The 18,533-nt window shown below is 35.7% G+C and overlaps 1 protein-coding gene across 5 annotated transcripts in view; it reads right to left on the bottom strand.

The window, feature by feature from the left end:
• Positions 1-18,533, bottom strand: part of DYNC1I2 (dynein cytoplasmic 1 intermediate chain 2) — a 52,128-nt gene that overhangs the window by 412 nt on the left and 33,183 nt on the right. For all 5 annotated transcript variants that reach the window (XM_058549240.1, XM_058549242.1, XM_058549239.1 and 2 more), the window contains 8 exons: positions 18,382-18,481; positions 17,752-17,877; positions 16,702-16,848; positions 16,213-16,326; positions 15,765-15,898; positions 14,576-14,720; positions 3,019-3,159; positions 1,425-1,550 (listed from right to left, as the gene is read on the bottom strand). In XM_058549240.1, coding sequence (XP_058405223.1) covers positions 1,425-1,550; positions 3,019-3,159; positions 14,576-14,720; positions 15,765-15,898; positions 16,213-16,326; positions 16,702-16,848; positions 17,752-17,877; positions 18,382-18,481 — 1,033 coding nt within the window. The remainder of the gene's footprint in view (positions 1-1,424; positions 1,551-3,018; positions 3,160-14,575; positions 14,721-15,764; positions 15,899-16,212; positions 16,327-16,701; positions 16,849-17,751; positions 17,878-18,381; positions 18,482-18,533) is intronic.

The following is an 18,533-nucleotide window of genomic DNA, read 5'->3' as shown; positions in this document are numbered from 1 at the left end:
GTGTTGTGACAGCCTTTCTCAGAAACGATTTTGCTATCATCACCATCAATGCAAGAGAGAATAACAATGATGCTCTGTAAATATAACTCCTATACACTGTCTCATGGATTTTGCAGATGGGGAGGAATTCCTTAAAAATTTTTGCTTCTTGCACCATTCCTAATATGAAATAGTTTTTGAAGCGTAGTTCATAAGAGCTGGTTTCTTATAAGTATTTATTTTTGTTTGGAGCACAAGATAACCTTTCTTGATATCTTAATCCCTTCATCAGAAGGTATGCTACTTTTTACCACTTTAGTGATGTACCAATAGCAAAAGGAGGAAAGAGGCCTGTGATGCTTTTGCCTCACTGACGCAGTCCAATGACCAAATATTTTTTATAATAGTCATTATAATATTGGAGAAATCTGACACTGCCATATTAGGGCACAAACCATTCAGTGTGGCAAATGGATGTGCCTACTTCTAAATCTACCAGATTAGATTAGATTAGATTAGATCAAACAGTGATATCCAATATGGTAGCTACCAGTCACATATGACTATTTATGTTTATATTACTTAAAATTAAATAAAAATTAAAATTCAGTTCTTCAGCTGTACTAGCCACAACTGTGGCTATACAACATAAGTGTTCAACAACCATATACAGTTAGTGGCTACCATATTGGACACGGCACATACAGAGCAATTCCATCTATGTGGATAGTTCAACTCTAATGTTGATAGTTCTAAATGATTCAGTCTGCCTCCCTTTAAATCCAATTGCTATAGGCTGTGGGGTGCCCAGAGATGATGAGGAATCATAAAACAAAGCAAAAGAAAGAATAACCAAGGCACTAGCCAGGGCTATAAAGGAGGAAATCACTCCTGGGCCTTGTGTACAGCCAACTCAAGCACTAAAGATGAGAGAGCTGCAACTCATCCTGTTGGATTCAATGATAATGGTTTTGCAACAAGGCTCAAGAGTCAAGATGCACATTTCACACAGTCATCAGATAACTCTCAGAAGATATTACTTTTGATTTTTACTACCTGGCCCAAATACATCTATGAATACAGAAAAATAAAATCTTATCTCAATATCAATTCTATAAAGCTCCAAAGTGCAACTATAACTCCAAAATTCTTCTTCTGCCTGAAAAATTTCTAATTTCTAGCAATGCATGCTTCAAGAAACAAGGTACCTCCAACATATGATATTATCCTCAAAATCTGTTGCATGGGGACACAGGACATTCAGTTTAGAAAAAAAATTAATCTCAAGACTTGCTTCTGTGGTGGGAAGTAAGTTTTACCTTTACAACCATATGGTTTATACAAGTCATGAACCTCAAAGACTAGTTTTAGCCATGAAGATACCATCACTACAAGGCTGTCCAAGCTAAACAGATGTGTCAAATTATAGGCAGTGAGCCCCATACCTCTCCCACATCATATATAACAATCTGTCCTTCAGAATCACCCACGGCAATCTCTCTTCCAGAATGGGTCCATCTTACACGATTAAGAGCAGGATTACCCTCCACAGAAATGCTGGCAGTTGGTACCTAAAGTCATTTAAAATATAGTGCAGTGTTAAAAGTTTCATCAAGATTCCTATAAGCATGTAAAACAGTAGTTCTTCTTTCTTCCAATCTGGCTACGTTTTATAAAACAAAGATGAAAATAGATAAAGAATTTTCCCAACTTTCTTCCTGTTCAGTGATACATTATGAATGACATTATAGTCAATCCTTGAAAATGGTTTGGGAAAATAACTTAAGTCCTTATATAAGAAATTTGCACATGACTGGATACATCATTTTGAAAGATTTTCTCTTTAATAGAGGCTTCTTTGTTGTTGTTTTAACTTCTTTAAGAAATCAAGCTGTCTGAAAACAGATGGCCAAAACCCCATTTTAAAGAAACATTTCAAAAGCTCTCATAAACAGATTATGGTTCAATTTTAGAAGACAGGAATTACATTTGTAGCTTGCATCTCTGTCAGCTGAAACCCGTGATTTGATCCACAGTTTCTAGAAACAGTTCATACTGAAGGTGCAGTATGGGTCTTTCCAAAGCCTCTCGTTCGCATGAACTGTCTGGAGCAGGGCAGGATGATGGTACCAACACAATGGCATCAGCCCCCTGGAATCTGACTGTACCTCGCCCATAAGACATTTATTTGCCACACACAGCGCTAACATTAAATGTTTGACTCAGACTAGAAGCACAATAAAATTTTTAAAAGTTTTGAAATCTGATTAAAAATAATCCTTCTAATTGATGCCTGTCATCCCCAAATGATTAATTTAACCCCCTAGAATGCCAAAATTGTTATAGAGAAAAATTACTGTTACTGATAGAACTGCTAACATTACTTTTTACCACCACAGCAATATAGAATTCTAAGAATTTTAAGCGTCTCTAAGCCGGTAAAAATATACCTGGCTAAAAGTAAATAATAGCTTCAGTTAAATTTCATTGTTAAGAAGTGATTTTAGTATAGCAATTAGGAAATTTGATGGTTTCTATATTCATTTTATAGTAACAGTAACACTCTGTTTTCAATCCTTCATGGAACAAGTCATCAAAATACATTTTTTCTTCATTCAAATAAGTCAGGCTAAGACTAAGGTTTATGGATGACATACAATTCTATCAAGGCTAAGAGATAATTTAGTAATTCAGAATTAAGGTTAACATACTTCAACAGTCTGAAACTATCTGCTTTCTAGCCAATGAATGGAAAATATCCCCGTTGCCTTATGAATGAGACTTTGCCAGGACATTAGAGTGTGCTTTTCAGAAGTAAAAGGAAATGCCCCAGTGCTCTTGGCAACATTATTTCTCCCTTCAGTACTGCACAGCATGCTGTTTATTATTTAGGGTACAAAGCTTATTTGGTTTCTTTGTGATGAAGCTACAATCACGGGGCCCTTTTACATTACTTGGGATAACAAGAATTTCACAAATTATTCAATAAATCTCCAATTTTCTATTTTTCAGTGCAATTTTTGTTATTTTCCTGCTCACCTCTGTGTCATTATTGAGATTCCACAAATCCAGCCTCCCCATGCCATCCACACAGGCAAACAGGGCTGGGTGGGTGGGTGACCACATAACATCATAAACATAGTCTGAATTATCTTCAAATGAGTACAAAGGCTTGTTATTCTGAAAGGGAAAAGTTGATTCTTAGCACAGTCAAAATATGACATACATTCAACAAGTATGATAACATTTTATGATATTTAACTCAGCCTAAAAAAAGTTCCTATAATTTGTTTCACTACAGAATTACCTGGAGTTATGAACTAAGAATCAACTATTGAATTGAATTTTCTTTTTAACTTGTAGACACCATACTGTTCAAAAAAAAGGAATAGAATGTACTTTAAAAACATTTGTCAGTAAGAGGATTCTTGGAAGATTATAGCAATGGCAGTGTACTTGTTGAATTTCCACTAAATCTCCCAATAAGCCCAGACAAAGCAATGAGGATAGCAAAACCAAAGATTCACAGACAACATCTACAACAAAATCAGGATACAAAGCTCCAAATGTAAGTGGGTGGGAACAAACCTCTGACAACTGTAAGACCTGCAGAGTATGAGCAACTGTGCTGGAAGAAGTGTGGGAAGGTACAAGGGCTTCTGACAGCTGGAGAACAGAACAGAAGAGCCTCACAGTCGACAGCGAATGCTCACTGGACAGTGTGGGGGCCAGTCTGAGAATAGCAATAGAAACTGGGAGGCAGTTTGACACAATTCCATTTATAAATAAATGCAAGCAGACTCCAATGCGATATAAGTAAGGTTTAACGGTGCAGTCTGAGCCCTACAAACTCTCAAAATTAATAAACCAAAGCTCCCTTTCAAGACAAAGTCTCACCAAAGAGAAACTGCTGGGAGTAGAATCCAAGTTATGGAATACAGCACAATACGGAAAAAGGAAAGACAAGGTTCAGATAAAAGGGGTGGAGAGAAAAGAAAAGGCATATCTCAGAAAGTACAAGATAGATAAATAGATACAGATATATATTCACTTTGCAAAAAACACAGAAGAGCTTTTACCTAGACTAGGAAACTAGAAAAGTTACCCTTGCCCATTCTCTCCCTTCTGGAAGTAGAGAAAAATTCATTTTACTAATAGACAATAAGCAACAAAAAGGATCTCAGTCAAATCCCACACAAAGTTATTGTGGCAGATCTTCGATAAGGGTGTTATGACAATTAAATGGCAAAAGAATTGTCTTTTCAACAAATGATGCTGGGACAATTGAATATGCACATGCAAAAGAATGAAGTTGGACCCCTCCTTCCTCACACCATACACAGAAATTAACTCAAAATGTATCAAAGATCTAAATATAAGAGGTAAAACTATAAAATTCTTAGGAGAAAGCACAGGAGTAAATCATTGTGACCTTGGACTCGGCAATGGTTTCTTGTATACAAAGCCAAAAGCACAAGCAACAAAAGAAAAAGTAGATAAGTTGGGCTATATCATAATTAAACAATCTTGTGCTTCAAACAATACCCTCAAGAAAGTGAAAAGACAACCTATACAGTGAAAGAAAATATTTGGAAATCATATCTAGACTCATACCTAGAACTCTTACAACTCATAAATAAAAAGGCAAATAACCCAATTAAAAATTGGGCAAAGGGTTAGAATAGATATTTCTCTAAAGAAGATCTAAGAATAGCAAATAAGCACTTGATAAGATGCTCAACATCATTATCCATCAAGGGAGTACAAATCAAAACCACAATGAGATATTTCACGCCACTAGGACGGCTATAATAAAAGGATAGATAATGACAAGTGTGGGTGAGGATATGAGAAATCAGAACCCTCATACATTGCTGGTGGGAATGTAAAATGGTGCAGCTGCTTTGAAAAACAGTTTGGCAGTTCCTCAAAATGCTAGAGTTAACATATGACCCAACAATTCTACTCCTAGGTATATACCCAAGAGAAATGAAAATATATGTACACACAAAAACTTGTACATGATTGTTTACAGCAGCATTATTCATAGTAGCTCCAATGTAGAAACAACCAAATGTTCATCAACTAATGAATGGATAAACAAAAAGTGATATATCCATACAATGGGACAGTCTTCGGTAATAAAAGGAATAAAGTATCAATATATGCTATAACAAGATGAACCTTAAAAATACGTGAAGTGAAAAAGCCAGTCACATATTGTATGATTCCATGAAATGTCCATAAACTGTCCATAACAGGAAGTTCCACAGAAATAGAAAGTAGATTAGTGGTTTCAAGGAGCTGAGGGAGGGGAAACAAGGAGTGACTACTAATGGGTAGAAGGTTTCTTTCTTTTTTTTTTTTTTTTTGTGAGGAGATCAGCCCTGTGCTAACATCTGCCAATCCTCCTCTTTTTGCTGAGGAAGACTGGCCCTGGGCTAACATCTGCGCCCATCTTCCTGCACTTTATATGGGATGCCGCCACAGCATGGCTTGCCAAGCAGTACATCAGTGTGCGCCCGGGATCTGAACCGGCGAACCCCGGGGCAGCCACAGTGGAGCGCGTGCACTGAACTGCTTGCGCCACCGAGCCGGCCCCGAGGGTTTCTTTCTGGAATTTGAAAATGTTTTAAAATCAGATAGCGGTGACAGTGCACACCTCTGTGAATATACTACGAACCAATGAACTGTATACTTTAAAAGGGTGAATTTTATGGTAGATGAATTATATTGCAATAACACTGTTACTTAAAAAAGAAAAAAAAGAAAAAAGAGATAAAGTCAATTTTTTAAAAAGTGATAGACAAAGAAGGTTAACAAAGATATACCCAGAATGGCAGGCTCTGAAGAAGAAAACCAAAGCAATACTATAGAATAAATACAAAAAAAAAATAATTCAAAGAGAACTCTCCTAAAACAAAAGACAGCTTGAAACTACATATTAAAGAGTATTCTGTATATCTAGGCCAATTGACACTTTAAAGAAAAAGAAAAAAATCATTTGATCACCCAGGTTTTAAAAAAGACCAACTCACAAGTAAGGAAAAGAAAATCAGATTGTTATCAGACTTTTTGACAATAACGCTTTTTCCTAAAAGACAATAAAGTACCGTATTTAAGGTAATCAAAGGAAAAAAGGTAAATCATAGATTTTATATACAGCCAAACTGATCTTCATAACCAGAAAGACTCTTGTGAATATGGGAATAACGCACCCACGAACACCTCCTGAGGAATTTACTGAAGACTAGGCTTCGGATGACCAAAAAGACTGAAGAGATGTCAACATAAGGACTGGAGGATACCAAGTGATTCATGAGGGTAAGGTTCTCTTTATAGAAGTATAAACTTTAGTCTATAACTATACTCAACAATATGAACCACACCATAAGAATGCAAATCCAGACCGTGAGAAACTCTAAGGACAACCAACCTGGTTTCTTCTTCAACAGCAATAAAAAAGCAAGCAAAGAAGAGAGGGAAGGAAACTCTGTTTTAAGAGAGGGGCTCAAAAGATATATCTATCACTAATATATAGACCTCATTTCCATCCGGCTTCAAATAAATAAATAGTAAAAAAAAATTTTTAATTGAACATTGGCTTTTTGATGAAATTAAGAAATCATTGTTCATTTTTGGGAGTGCAATAATGATATGGTAGTATCATGGCTTTTTTTTTTAAAGACTATTTTTTAGAGATACATACTGAATATTGATAGATGAAATAATATGTCTGAGTTTGCTTTAAAATAATCCAGGGGTGGAGAGAGAGCGTGTGTAGGAATAAATCAAACAAGATTGGTCACATGCTGATAATTGTGGAAGTGAGGTAATGGGTACAATGGCTTCATTATATTCTTTTGAGTGTGTGTGTGTGTGTGTGTGTGTGTGTGTGTGTGTGTAAGGAAGATTAGCCCTGAGCTAACATCCGATGCCAATCCTTCTCTTTTTGCTGAGGAAGATTGGCCCTGGGCTAACATCTGTGCCCATCGTCCTCTACCTTATATGGGACACCGCCACAACATGGCTTGACAAGCGGTGTGTCGGTCTGCACCTGGGATCTGAACCTGCGAACCCCAGGCCACCGAAGTGGAGTGTGTGAACTTAACCACTACGTCACCGGGCTGGCCCCACTTCATTATATTCTTCTCTCTGCTTTTATATCTATTTGCAATTTTCCACAATAAAAAGTTTAAAAATACGAATTTAAAACTTTCAGATATCACAGTAAACATCAACAGCATGATTACCTTAATAGCCAAAAATGTTTGTTTGTAATTAAGAAAACAAAAGCAAGCTAAAAATGCAAACTGAGAGGTTATTTTTAACTCTTAAGATCATTGTTTTCCTATAACTCTCCCTGGCAACAATGCCAAATGAAGTTTGGCGCTGAGGTAGCAGTTTTCAGCTTAGGATGGGCATCACAATCATCTGCAGAGCTTTTTAAAGATCCAGATGCAGTTACTTCATCAGTGTTTCTGGTGTTGCTCCACGAGTGACTGTGATGCACACCAATGATTAAGAACCACTGTTCCAAAGTCTATTACTCCTGAGGTGATTGTATACTTTAAGAACATCCTATTTTCAGGCAATTTTATGGTTCCCCATAAAAGACTTAGAAGCTGTTCACACTCATGTGCACATGCCTGACTCTGTAAGAATATGTATTGGTCTACACAATCTTCTAAAGAAGGGATTACCAATGGAAAAATGGGCAAAAGATTTGAAACAGCACTTCACAAAAAGGCCAATAAACACATGGAAAGGTGCTTAACCTCACTATTCTCAAGGTAATGCAAATTAAAACCACAATGCAATGCGACTATACCCATAAGAATGATTAAAATGAAAAAAGGCAAAAAATACCAAGTGTTGGCAAGAATGCAGAGCAAGGGGATCTTTCATATGCTACTGGTGGATTATAAACTGGTAAAATCATTTTGGAAAACTGTTTGGCAGTATCCACTAAAGTGGAATGTATGTATATCCTATGGCCAAGTATTTCACTCCTAGGCAGATGCCCAACAGAAATGAGTGCTTATGTCCATCAAAAGACATCTACATCTATGCTCACAGCAGGACTATTCATAACAGCCCCAAACTGGAATCACCCCAATTACCATCAGCAGTAGAATGGATAAATAAATTACAGTATATTTACATAATGGAATAGTACACAGCCAAGAGAATGAACAATCTTCAATTATACTCAACAATATGTTAATCTCACAAACATAATGTTGAGCAAAAAAAGCCAGACATAAATAAGTACATATTATATGATTCCATTTTTATAAAATATTTAAAAAGTTATATGCAAAGTTAGATTAAAATGTATTTACAGTTATGATGAAAAAAAAACATTGTTAAATATCTCAGGAAATGATTAGATAAAATGTTTCATCTACTCAGCAGACTGTAATGCAGCCAGAGAAAAAAGCAAGATGCATTATAACTGGGTAAAAGATAATATTAAAAATAAAAATACAATAAATGGCAATATGTTCCCAAATTTTAAAAATGTGATTATAGACCTTTCATAGTTTTTTCAAGTTTAATTTAAGAAATATAGTCATCCAAGGATTAATAATTTTTTACCCTCAGAGAAAGAAAGCACACACTTAACACCAAATATTGCTTCGTAATATATTAATTTTATATATGATACTGCAAATTAAAATCCCAAATGGATCATTTAAAGTACTTTTTAATAGTAATATTTTTTCTTAACTTAAAGAGAACATCTGCTTAAATGGCAGAGAGGCAGTAGAGAAGAGTTGGAGAGGGCCACAATACTTAAGACTCTTGTCTCAGGGCTACCAATAACTAGCTTTAAAGCTTTGGAAAAGTCACTTCATCGTTCTAGGCCCTTATTTCCTTATTTATAAAACAAAGGTTTCATATCAGTAGTTCTGAACCTTGACTCTACATCGTAATCCCCTTAACCCTAGAATTTTTAAAAATATGCCTGGGTCTCCCCCTTAGATATTCTGATTCAGTTAGTCTGGGGTTCCAGGTGAGCACCAAAAGTTTTAAAAATTGCCTAGGTGATTCTAACATGACTAAAACTAGGAACCACTGAGCTAGATAATGTCTAAAGGTTACTGTAGCTCTAAAACTCTTACAAATAAAAGGTTTGCAAACATATTTGCCAAACGAATGAATCAAAACAAAGGGCTTCTTTGAATGATTGATAGCATTTGAGTAAGCAAAGGCAGCTCATTGTGGTACAGTGGTGAGAATAAACACTGTAGGGTCAAGGGAAAAGCCTTATTTTTTTCTGAGTTCTTTAAGGTTCTGTATTGGGTTGAATAGTGTCCTCCCCCCAATTCACGTCTACGTGGAACCTGTAAATATGGCGATATTTGGAAATAGGGTCTTTGCAGATGTAATCAAGCTAAGCTGAGGTTATACTGCATTAGAGTAGGCCCTAAATCTAGCATGACTGTTGTCTTAAAAGAAGAAAAAAATTTGGGCAGAGACACAGACAGGGAGAATGCCATGTGATGACAGAGGCAGAGACTGGAGTGATGCAGCCGCAAGTCAAGAAGCACCAAGATTGTGGCAACCACCAGAAGCTACCAAAGAGTCATGGAACAGAGGAACAGATTCTCCTTCAGAGCCTCCAAAAGTAACCAACCTTGCCAACATCTTGATTTTGGACTTCTAGCCTCCAGAAATGTGACAGAATACATTTCTGTTGTTTTAAGTCAGTTTGTGGCAATTTGTTATAGAAGCCCTAAGAAACTAATATAGTAATTATGTATTTTTCTGGAGTAATTGGGGAGTCCTAGATTAATAACCAAAAGAGTCCCTATAGCAAATACATGAACATAACAGTGCGGTGCTCTCCAGAGAACGGGGAAATAAGTATGTCCTCACTTGGATCAGAACAGAAATAAACAGATTCTCTTTAAAAAGAAATGATCCCAGGGTCAGAAATACCTTCCTATATAATCTGACTGAAGATACTAACTTTTTGAGAAGAAATGTGTCTATTAAAAGCAACAGAAATACAAAGAAGCAGAGTCTTACAAGAAAAAGGAAGACAGTACCCAATTCAAGCATTGTCCAGGAGAGGCTCAGCCAATGGATTCTGAGAATTACCACCCAGGGCAAGGCTATCTCCACATGAAAATGAATGAATCAGGCTATCTTTGCTTGATGCCATTAAACATTCAAATTAGAAAACTTCTTTTGTTCCAATTCCTTGCTCACCAAGCAATCTTCTGATTATAATTTGGCTTCCCATGTGGGTTGTCTACAGGGACACCATGAGCTGGTCAGGCCAGCATGAGTATCTGGGCCTTCTGGCAGTTGTTTCTCATTGTAAATTAATAAGCTGGCCTTTTCCAATGTATCAGTGTCTTAGGAGCCTATTAGTTTTAGTCAGCACTCCCTAGCTAATCAACTCTGACAAAACTGAGTTTCTGAACACGCGAAGGACAGGCTGCACACTGGCCAGCAGCAAGTTCTGTGGTAAATGCTGCCATGGAGGACTGGGTCCCAATGGTCAGTCAGCCTTCCCCAAGAAACACCCCGACTTCAAAGCATTTTTTCATTTTAACTTGTCTAATATGTACACAGTTGCTATTCCAAGCGTTAGTAACATCTCTAACCCTGTTTTAATGCTGCATTCTCTGAAAGTTAAATAGGTAAGCTGTTAAAATAAGGAGAGGATTTAAGACATCAGAGATTGTGAAAAAATTTTAAGGTGTGCCTGGGCTACAAAAGTCTGAACACTACCTATTCTAAGAAATTACCACATTAATGATCTTAACTTTGTCACTTTCTGGTAAATATGGTTCTATTAGGCATTTGTTCTGAGACTAGAATATATTGTGCATGCATTAAAACATTTTGTCCCTCAAATAAATATTTCTTTTATTTTAAGACTAATCTGTAACAAGTATGGTTAAATGCGGTGGAACATTAAGCTAATTTACCAGGTCTACCCCTAATCAAGCTCTTACGGAATCTTCAGGTTACCTTCAAGATTTCACTCCTCATATATTCTTCCTATCGTTTTTCAGGCCTGCCAACGTACTTCTGTTGTGAATTTTCAAATTTAGTATTTTGAAAAGGTAACAGTGTCCTCCAAATATAGTAAAAGCAATGTCTTGGTTGGTTTAAACTTCACCAAAATGTGGAAAATCATCTATCTTTGTTTATCTTTTTTACTAAAAATAACTGAGTTCAAAAAAGTAATGAAAACAATTTGATGACCTAGAACTCTGCCAGTGCATTATAAATTCCTGACTAGGCAAAAATTAGAAGCTGACTACAGAAGCAGATTACTTTACACTAAATTTGAGACAGTACCAAATTGAGATTTTTAGGGATTTTTAGAGGACTTACTGAAAGGGAGAAAAAGAAGGAATCTTGTTTGCTATTGGCAGAGCCAGATCTTAAAGGACACAAAGATACAGCAATATTTAATGATTTATTCTTCCAGTTTATGGGTGCTCAATTCCCAGAGTTAGAAAACACTTAAAAAGTAGGGCCAGAGAAGAAAAATATCTATAGTCTATTAAATTCAAAGAATGTGAACATACTGCTTTAAAAAGCTTAAAATGGATGTGGAACAATGTTTTTAAAAAGAGATTATTTTAAAACCTTACCTATTATTCAATATCATTGTACTGAAGAGTAGAGAGCCTCTATCAAGTTTTTTGGCAGGGTAGAAATAAATACCAGCAACGCAATTGACCATGTAGTATAAATCCAAGATCAAAACAATGACCTTGGGAGCCACAATATGGCAAAACAAAAAAATATTTACTCAGCAGACTCTCCTTCACAGAGTAGAACTATTTGTGCACAGAAAAGTTGGAATAAAAGGTAAAGGTAATTTTTCTGATAAAGTTTTAGAGGGCCCTTGGGCATGTATAAAAATACCCTCCTCTATATTGGCCCATCCTTTGGCCACTACATTGGAGAACATGTATGTGTGGGGGAGAGGGGAAAGACATGTATCACGGCTGAATGAATAAATTAGTCTTCTGTATGAAGCTCACAGAAGGAAGCAATGCCTAGCCCAATTAGCAAAGAAAGAGATATGCCTACCTGTCATTCTTATTCAGAAGGCAGTTTTATGCTGAAATATAGCAAAATACAAGAATAAAAACTATCAACCACCAATCAACCAGCTGTGTAGTACCACAAAAGCAAGCATCAATCAGTCTGCTAGCACAGATACAAGTTCTGTTCTTATTTAGGCAAGACAAACTCTTCATCTTCCAGTCCTGTTGGTAATATATGTAAGGATGGAAGCCTCAAATTTAAAGCTAAAAGAAGGCTGGCAAACTGAAGTCCCGAGATATTAAAAATAATAATAAATCAGGGGCTGGCCCCGTGGCGTAGTGGTTAAGTGCACGTGCTCGGCTGCTGGCGGCCCGGGTTTGGATCCCGGGTGCATACTGATGCACCGCTTGTCAGGCCATGCTGTGGCGGCGTCCCATATAAAGTAGAGGAAGATGGGCACAGATGTTAGCCCAGGGCCAGTCTTCCTCACAAAAAGAGGAGGATTCGCATGGATATTAGCTCACAGCTGATCTTCTTCACCGAAAAAAAAAAAAAAAAAAATAATAAATCTACAAATAGATAAGGGATTCTTTTCAGTTACTGGAAAAGGAAGCTGGCCAACGACCTAACAAAGATGTAATGTCTCATGTGTCTATATAAAGGACTACTAAGGTGAAAGCACATCCAGAAATCTAGCCACTTACATGGCTGCCTGCAGCCTACAGAGAAATAGTTGGCTTCATCTTTCCAATTCTGCATCTTGCTTTGGTTTTACTAGCTATATTATGCATTTCTTTGCTTGTGATTGTGTAAATCAGAATTCTTCTTCCTCTACCTTTTTCCACTGTATAAATCTCATTAAGATCTCTCAAAAATTCAAGAACAATCCAAGAAAGAGAACAGATGATTAACTAAATGCATTCAGGCTCTTTCTGATCCCCATGAAAAAGAAAAGGAGGAACTGAACATTGTTAAGTGCCTATTACATGCTAGACACTGTGTCAAGCATTTTTCTATATGTTTCCTTCATTAGACTTAAGTGAGTGCTATTTTTATGCCTGCTAATGCCAAACCTGAAAACGCTCAATTTTAAAAGGCAAGCTTTTAGACACAAAGTTCTCTAACTCACTTCTTGTTAGATTGAAAGAAAGCATCAAGAAAGGACAAGAGTAAACAGTGAGTTCATCCCAGATTTCTGAGGCCAGCATTTGATAAATAAACATGAGTTCACTGAAACAGTGAAGAACATCTCTACAGACCACTAGCGTTTTCTCAAAGAAACTGAAGAAACAAATAAGGCCTCCAAACTTTGTCTTATGATGAATTATTCAAAAGGTCAACATTTAGGATAAGACAGATGGAAACATGAAAAAACACAGAATAAAACTTAAATAGAATCTGATATTCCACGTATGCATCTTTGCCAGCAACAATGTAATGCTGCAGAAAAGCTAGACAGCAAAGTCGAGGAGCTCTAATTTTATGTTTTTTATTTTTATTTTTTTTAAAGATTCTTTTCTCTTTTTTTGTAAGGATCTTTTTCAGAGCGGTTTTTTTTTGAGGGAAGATTGGCCCTGCGCTAACATCTGTTGCCAATCCTCCTCTTTTTTTCTTTTTCTTCTCCCCAAAGACCCAGTACACAGTTGCCTATCACAGTTGTAGAGCTGTAGCTCTTCTATGTGGGATGCCACCTCAGCATGGCTTGATGAGCAGTGAGTAGGTCCGCGCCGAGGATCCGAACCGGTGATCCTCGGGCCACTGAAGTGGAACTTACAAACTTAACCACTACGCTACCAAGCCGGCCCCTGAGCTCTAATTTTAAAATGAGGTCAAATGAAACTACAAAGCCTATCACAGGAAGTAATGTTCTCTACCTGGATTTGCCTTGAGACCTTCAATGAGGCAGGGCAATGTCACATTTATCTGGAATTGCTGGAGGATCAGGAAGCACTTTATAACATAAGTGGGTGTTTCAAATAACTAAAGCTTATTAAAACCAAAACAATTTATTTATTGTAGAAAGCAAAATATATAGGCATCCACGCCTTTACATAATACTTGCTTAATGATTCAAGTTTATTATGTACAGCCTTATTGTATAGGACTTACAGTACATCAGTTTTTATCTGTCTTTTCTCCATTTTCCATCAGGTCTATGAGCCACTGTAGCTCTGCACAAGTCTCTAAAAGCTCTCCAAAGAGCAAATGTATGGCTTTTATGTTGGGCTGTATGACAGCTATATGAAGTGTTATGGGAGATACTCAGGGGCTTTCTCCCCAACTCAGTTCAGGGTAAATAGTTCTGTGCTTGAAAAGCTTGAAGTAGTGAAAAGACTGGTCTTTGGTTATATGTGAGGTTACCATACTTGTCAGCACACTTTTATGAGAACTACAACATCCAGTAGCTCACTCATGTTCTATGTAACTTCTGCGTAACTTTTTACCAGGTTTGATCTATCAGTAAATCATTCTAAGCTATTAGAAAGCTTTTCGTCTTTCCTATGTGGTACTAGAGCACCACCTTGTGTCAGAAACCTGAGCAAATGAGCAGACAACTGTTTTTAGATACCTTAGTTGTCCAAAGTTTTACTGTCCAGTCAAATGAAGAAGTGACAAAAAGATGTGAGAAGTCCACTGCTCCAACAGCTGCATGACAATGGATGCCAGTGATTGGTCCTTGATGCCCCTCAAACATCTCACTAATTCCAGCTTTGCTGTTTCAGAAAAGTGAAAATGTTAGGGAAATCTCTTGTAAGTACATCACTTATAAATAACATTTTATTATAGGTTTGTATATCAGACTTTGACATAATTTCAACAAACTTATCTCTGTGCTCATAACACATCAGAACAACTTATGTTCAATGTTACTCTATTCAGATTTGATAGTATTACTAATGTTTAATTACTAGTTTATTACTGATAGACTAATAATAGAACTAAAAAGTACATTTTGAAACCATAAATATCATGGTGCTCATAACACATCAGAACAACTTATGTTCAATGTTACTCTATTCAGATTTGATAGTATTACTAATGTTTAATTACTAGTTTATTACTGATAGACTAATAATAGAACTAAAAAGTACATTTTGAAACCATAAATATCATGCTATTGACAACAGAACTCAAAAGTCCAATATCTGAGGTGGTGGAATAGAGACAAAGGGACACTACATGTAAGAGAGAAAATCTGGGGTACTTTTAAATCAAAAGCTTTGAAGTGAAGGTGATCTGTATTTGAGATGAAATCTGGACACTCAATTTTTTTTTAAGGAAGCAATTGATAAGGTACAGCTAGACAATTTCAAAACAGATTGAACAGCAGGAGAAATACTAGTCAATTTAAAATGTGTACGTGACGTTACTGTACATTTATCAGGAGGACTGAACTAAAGCTCAAAGTCCAAATAAATCGAAATGGGAAAACAGTTGAAAATCCTATTTATAACTTAGTCATCAGTATGTGGCATGTGCATATGGTATTTGTAACTGCTGAATGTTACTGCCTACCATAAACCTCTGTGAGCACATGCATACATACAAAAGCACAACATACCACAGCCCTCAAAATCTAGAACACATCATGATTCAAAATAAATTAAGTTTTAATTTTATATACCTGAATTCAAATAATTGGTCACAAATAATGAGTGGTTCTAGGACATAATTCTACTTAAATAAGAGGCAATTTGTTTTAATGAGATTATTCAAGGGAGAATTTTAAATAATTGCAAATTCCAGTTTAGACTTACCTGCCATGGCGGCATGCTGTGTACACAGAACCTTCTTCACTCCCAACAACAAAGTTGTTGACATCTCCGACAGGGAAGGACATAGATGTCACAGCCACTGCCTTTGACTGTTTATGAACCAATTCCATACTATCCTACACAGAAAAAATTGAGGAAATTATTTTGTAAACTTGTAATTTTTAATTTTTTAAGAAAAACTTCTAGTTTTAATTGACTTGTAATCAAATATTTTATTATACTACTCACATAAATTTACTTTGACTAAATGAAGCAGGTTTGAAAATAAAGTATATAAACAACGAACTATATTTAACACATGTTTAGATTTATAAACTGTTACCATAAAACTATTATAAAATATTTATGAAAAACATAAACTGGGGTTATATAGACTTAAAAAATAACAATATTTGCCTCAAAATTTCAGAGTTTTCCAAGTTTAACCTACCTGAGGATGGGAAAGCATGTCCAGACTCCACGAACAAATTTTTCCATCAGTAGAGATGCTAATCAGATTGTGAGCATTTTGTGTTCCAACGACATTTACACAATATACAGGATGCTAAAGAAAGAGATTAAAGAAAGTTTTCTGGGATTATTTTACCAAAAAAATCAAACAATTTTTACTGTATCACAGTGTTGTGCTTTACAATATCACAGGCATTGTTTCATATCAAAAGAGTCTCATATCTTAAGGGTATTTTTAATTTGAAGTTTGATGCTATTCTGTTGATTAACAAAAGCTTGTCTCAGAAGAGAAACGAGTTTCTAATAAGACAGGTTTCCACTAACACAGAAAAAGGCCTTCATTCTTGGTTGCTAAATGATGAGGAATTCATACATCAAAGGAAACACATTCTGAGACTACTCTGATGGACACTAAGTATTTAATGGTGAAGGAGCACAGAAGTCTAATGGAAATAACCACTTTACTTACCGTGTGTGCAGCAGCTGACAGTGGAGTTCTTTGCACTGGAGTTCTTTTATTGCTACGGTTATCCCACAGCACAATTTGGCCTGAATATGTACCGCCAACAACCAGATTTGGATGAAATTTTGCAAATGTAGCAGACATCACAGCTGACTAAAAATAAGTGAAATTTTTATACTTAAGGTGCAAAGGGAAGAAGCCTGAGAAGTTATAAAGATAAATCTATATCCAAAACATTTTCCCCTTTAGTCTAAGGTATTAGAGGTTACAAAAACAAGTAAATAAATTCATTTAAAAATTTCATTTTGTTTCAGACTATAAAAATATATCTTTAGCATAGTTTTTGCTTAAAAGTCAAATGTAATGCCTGTTTACATAAATATGTTTAAGCAATTTATCAAAGAAAGCAAAAAATTATTTCATTTGATTATAGTATTAAATCAAAAGATAACTGGCTCTGCATTAGTCTCTGACAGTAATCTGACAACAGAGTATATGCTAGTTTTGATTCAGTTAAGTGTTTATTCAGAATTATGATATTATTAAAAGATTATAACTTATGCAACAAGAAAAGGCTTGCAAATTCTAACCTTCCACTTATACCCACTTTAAAAATCTGCATCTGTTTCCTACTTCAAACATATGTTTCTACTTAAAACTATCTAGTTCCAACTCCTCAGGCCATGTACAAGTAATTCAGTGGGCCAACCATCTAATTGTATATTCAGCAAATAAGTTCCTGAGAAACTCCCTGTAAAAAAGACATTTTATAAAAGATTCCTTTTATACAATCAATCACAATAACAGAAAATCACAACTGCAAAGGACTTTAGGTATGATTAAACATTATAAGAGATGTCAGAAAAGCTACAAAGGCAGATCATGTTGAACTGGGAAGTCTTCAGTTTTCTGTTAACATCTATTTGCAAATACAGGGTGGTTTAGTAAATGCCAATCCAATGAAATCATTATGTTGACAAGAAAAGAAAAAAGGCACTTGTCTAAATTCATTAATGAATTCTTAAACTTGGGGAAGACTGTTAAAGACCATCTTACCTGGCAGTGAAACACATACTCTGGAGTAGTTTTTTTGTATTTCATATTCCATACAAGGGCCACACCGTCAGGCTCATGAGGAGCATCTTCATTGTTATTATAGGAAGCCACAAGCAACTCAGGATACTGCTCGAGAGAATCGAGTGGAAAAAAATGCTATGCATAATAAGAACTGTTTTACATTCCTAGTTCCTCAACTGTCTTTATCAAATTACTCTGAAAATACAAATACCTAACACTTCACCAAGAAAGAATCTCTAGAGTTAAGCTCACTGGGATGTTAGTACACTTTAAATTAGTACAGTTAGTCATTTAAAATGTTTTAATATTAAAACATTTTATTAAAAATATGTGCTGCAATTTTATCCAAAGGATTTGGTGAGCAATTTTAATTAGTAAAACTGGGTTGTGGCATAAATAAAACCTTGAGTTTTAAATATAAATAATGTTTCCAATCCTTTCTTCCAAAGTACATGAGACATAATGAATAGGTAACATTAGAACCATCATCCATTATTTTAAATGATATATATTGATTTAATTACACAAAGTTTCCATAATTAAAATAAAACTACCTGCTAATTATAATTCAAAAATGAGTCAACAGCAGCCAATTTCGTTATAATTTACCTGAGATGACCAATCCAAACAACTAACAACCCGATGCTTTGACCAACGTTCATCAAAAAATTGTCGATTTAATGACAGTTTAGCACCTGCTTGAATCTCTCTATAGAAAAAGACCAAACCCAAAAAAGATGGTGTTACAACTTCTCACTCTT

Source organism: Diceros bicornis, chromosome 10, assembly GCF_020826845.1.
Source record: "Diceros bicornis minor isolate mBicDic1 chromosome 10, mDicBic1.mat.cur, whole genome shotgun sequence".
NCBI lineage: Eukaryota > Metazoa > Chordata > Mammalia > Perissodactyla > Rhinocerotidae > Diceros > Diceros bicornis.
This window is presented reverse-complemented; position numbering and strand designations above follow the sequence as displayed.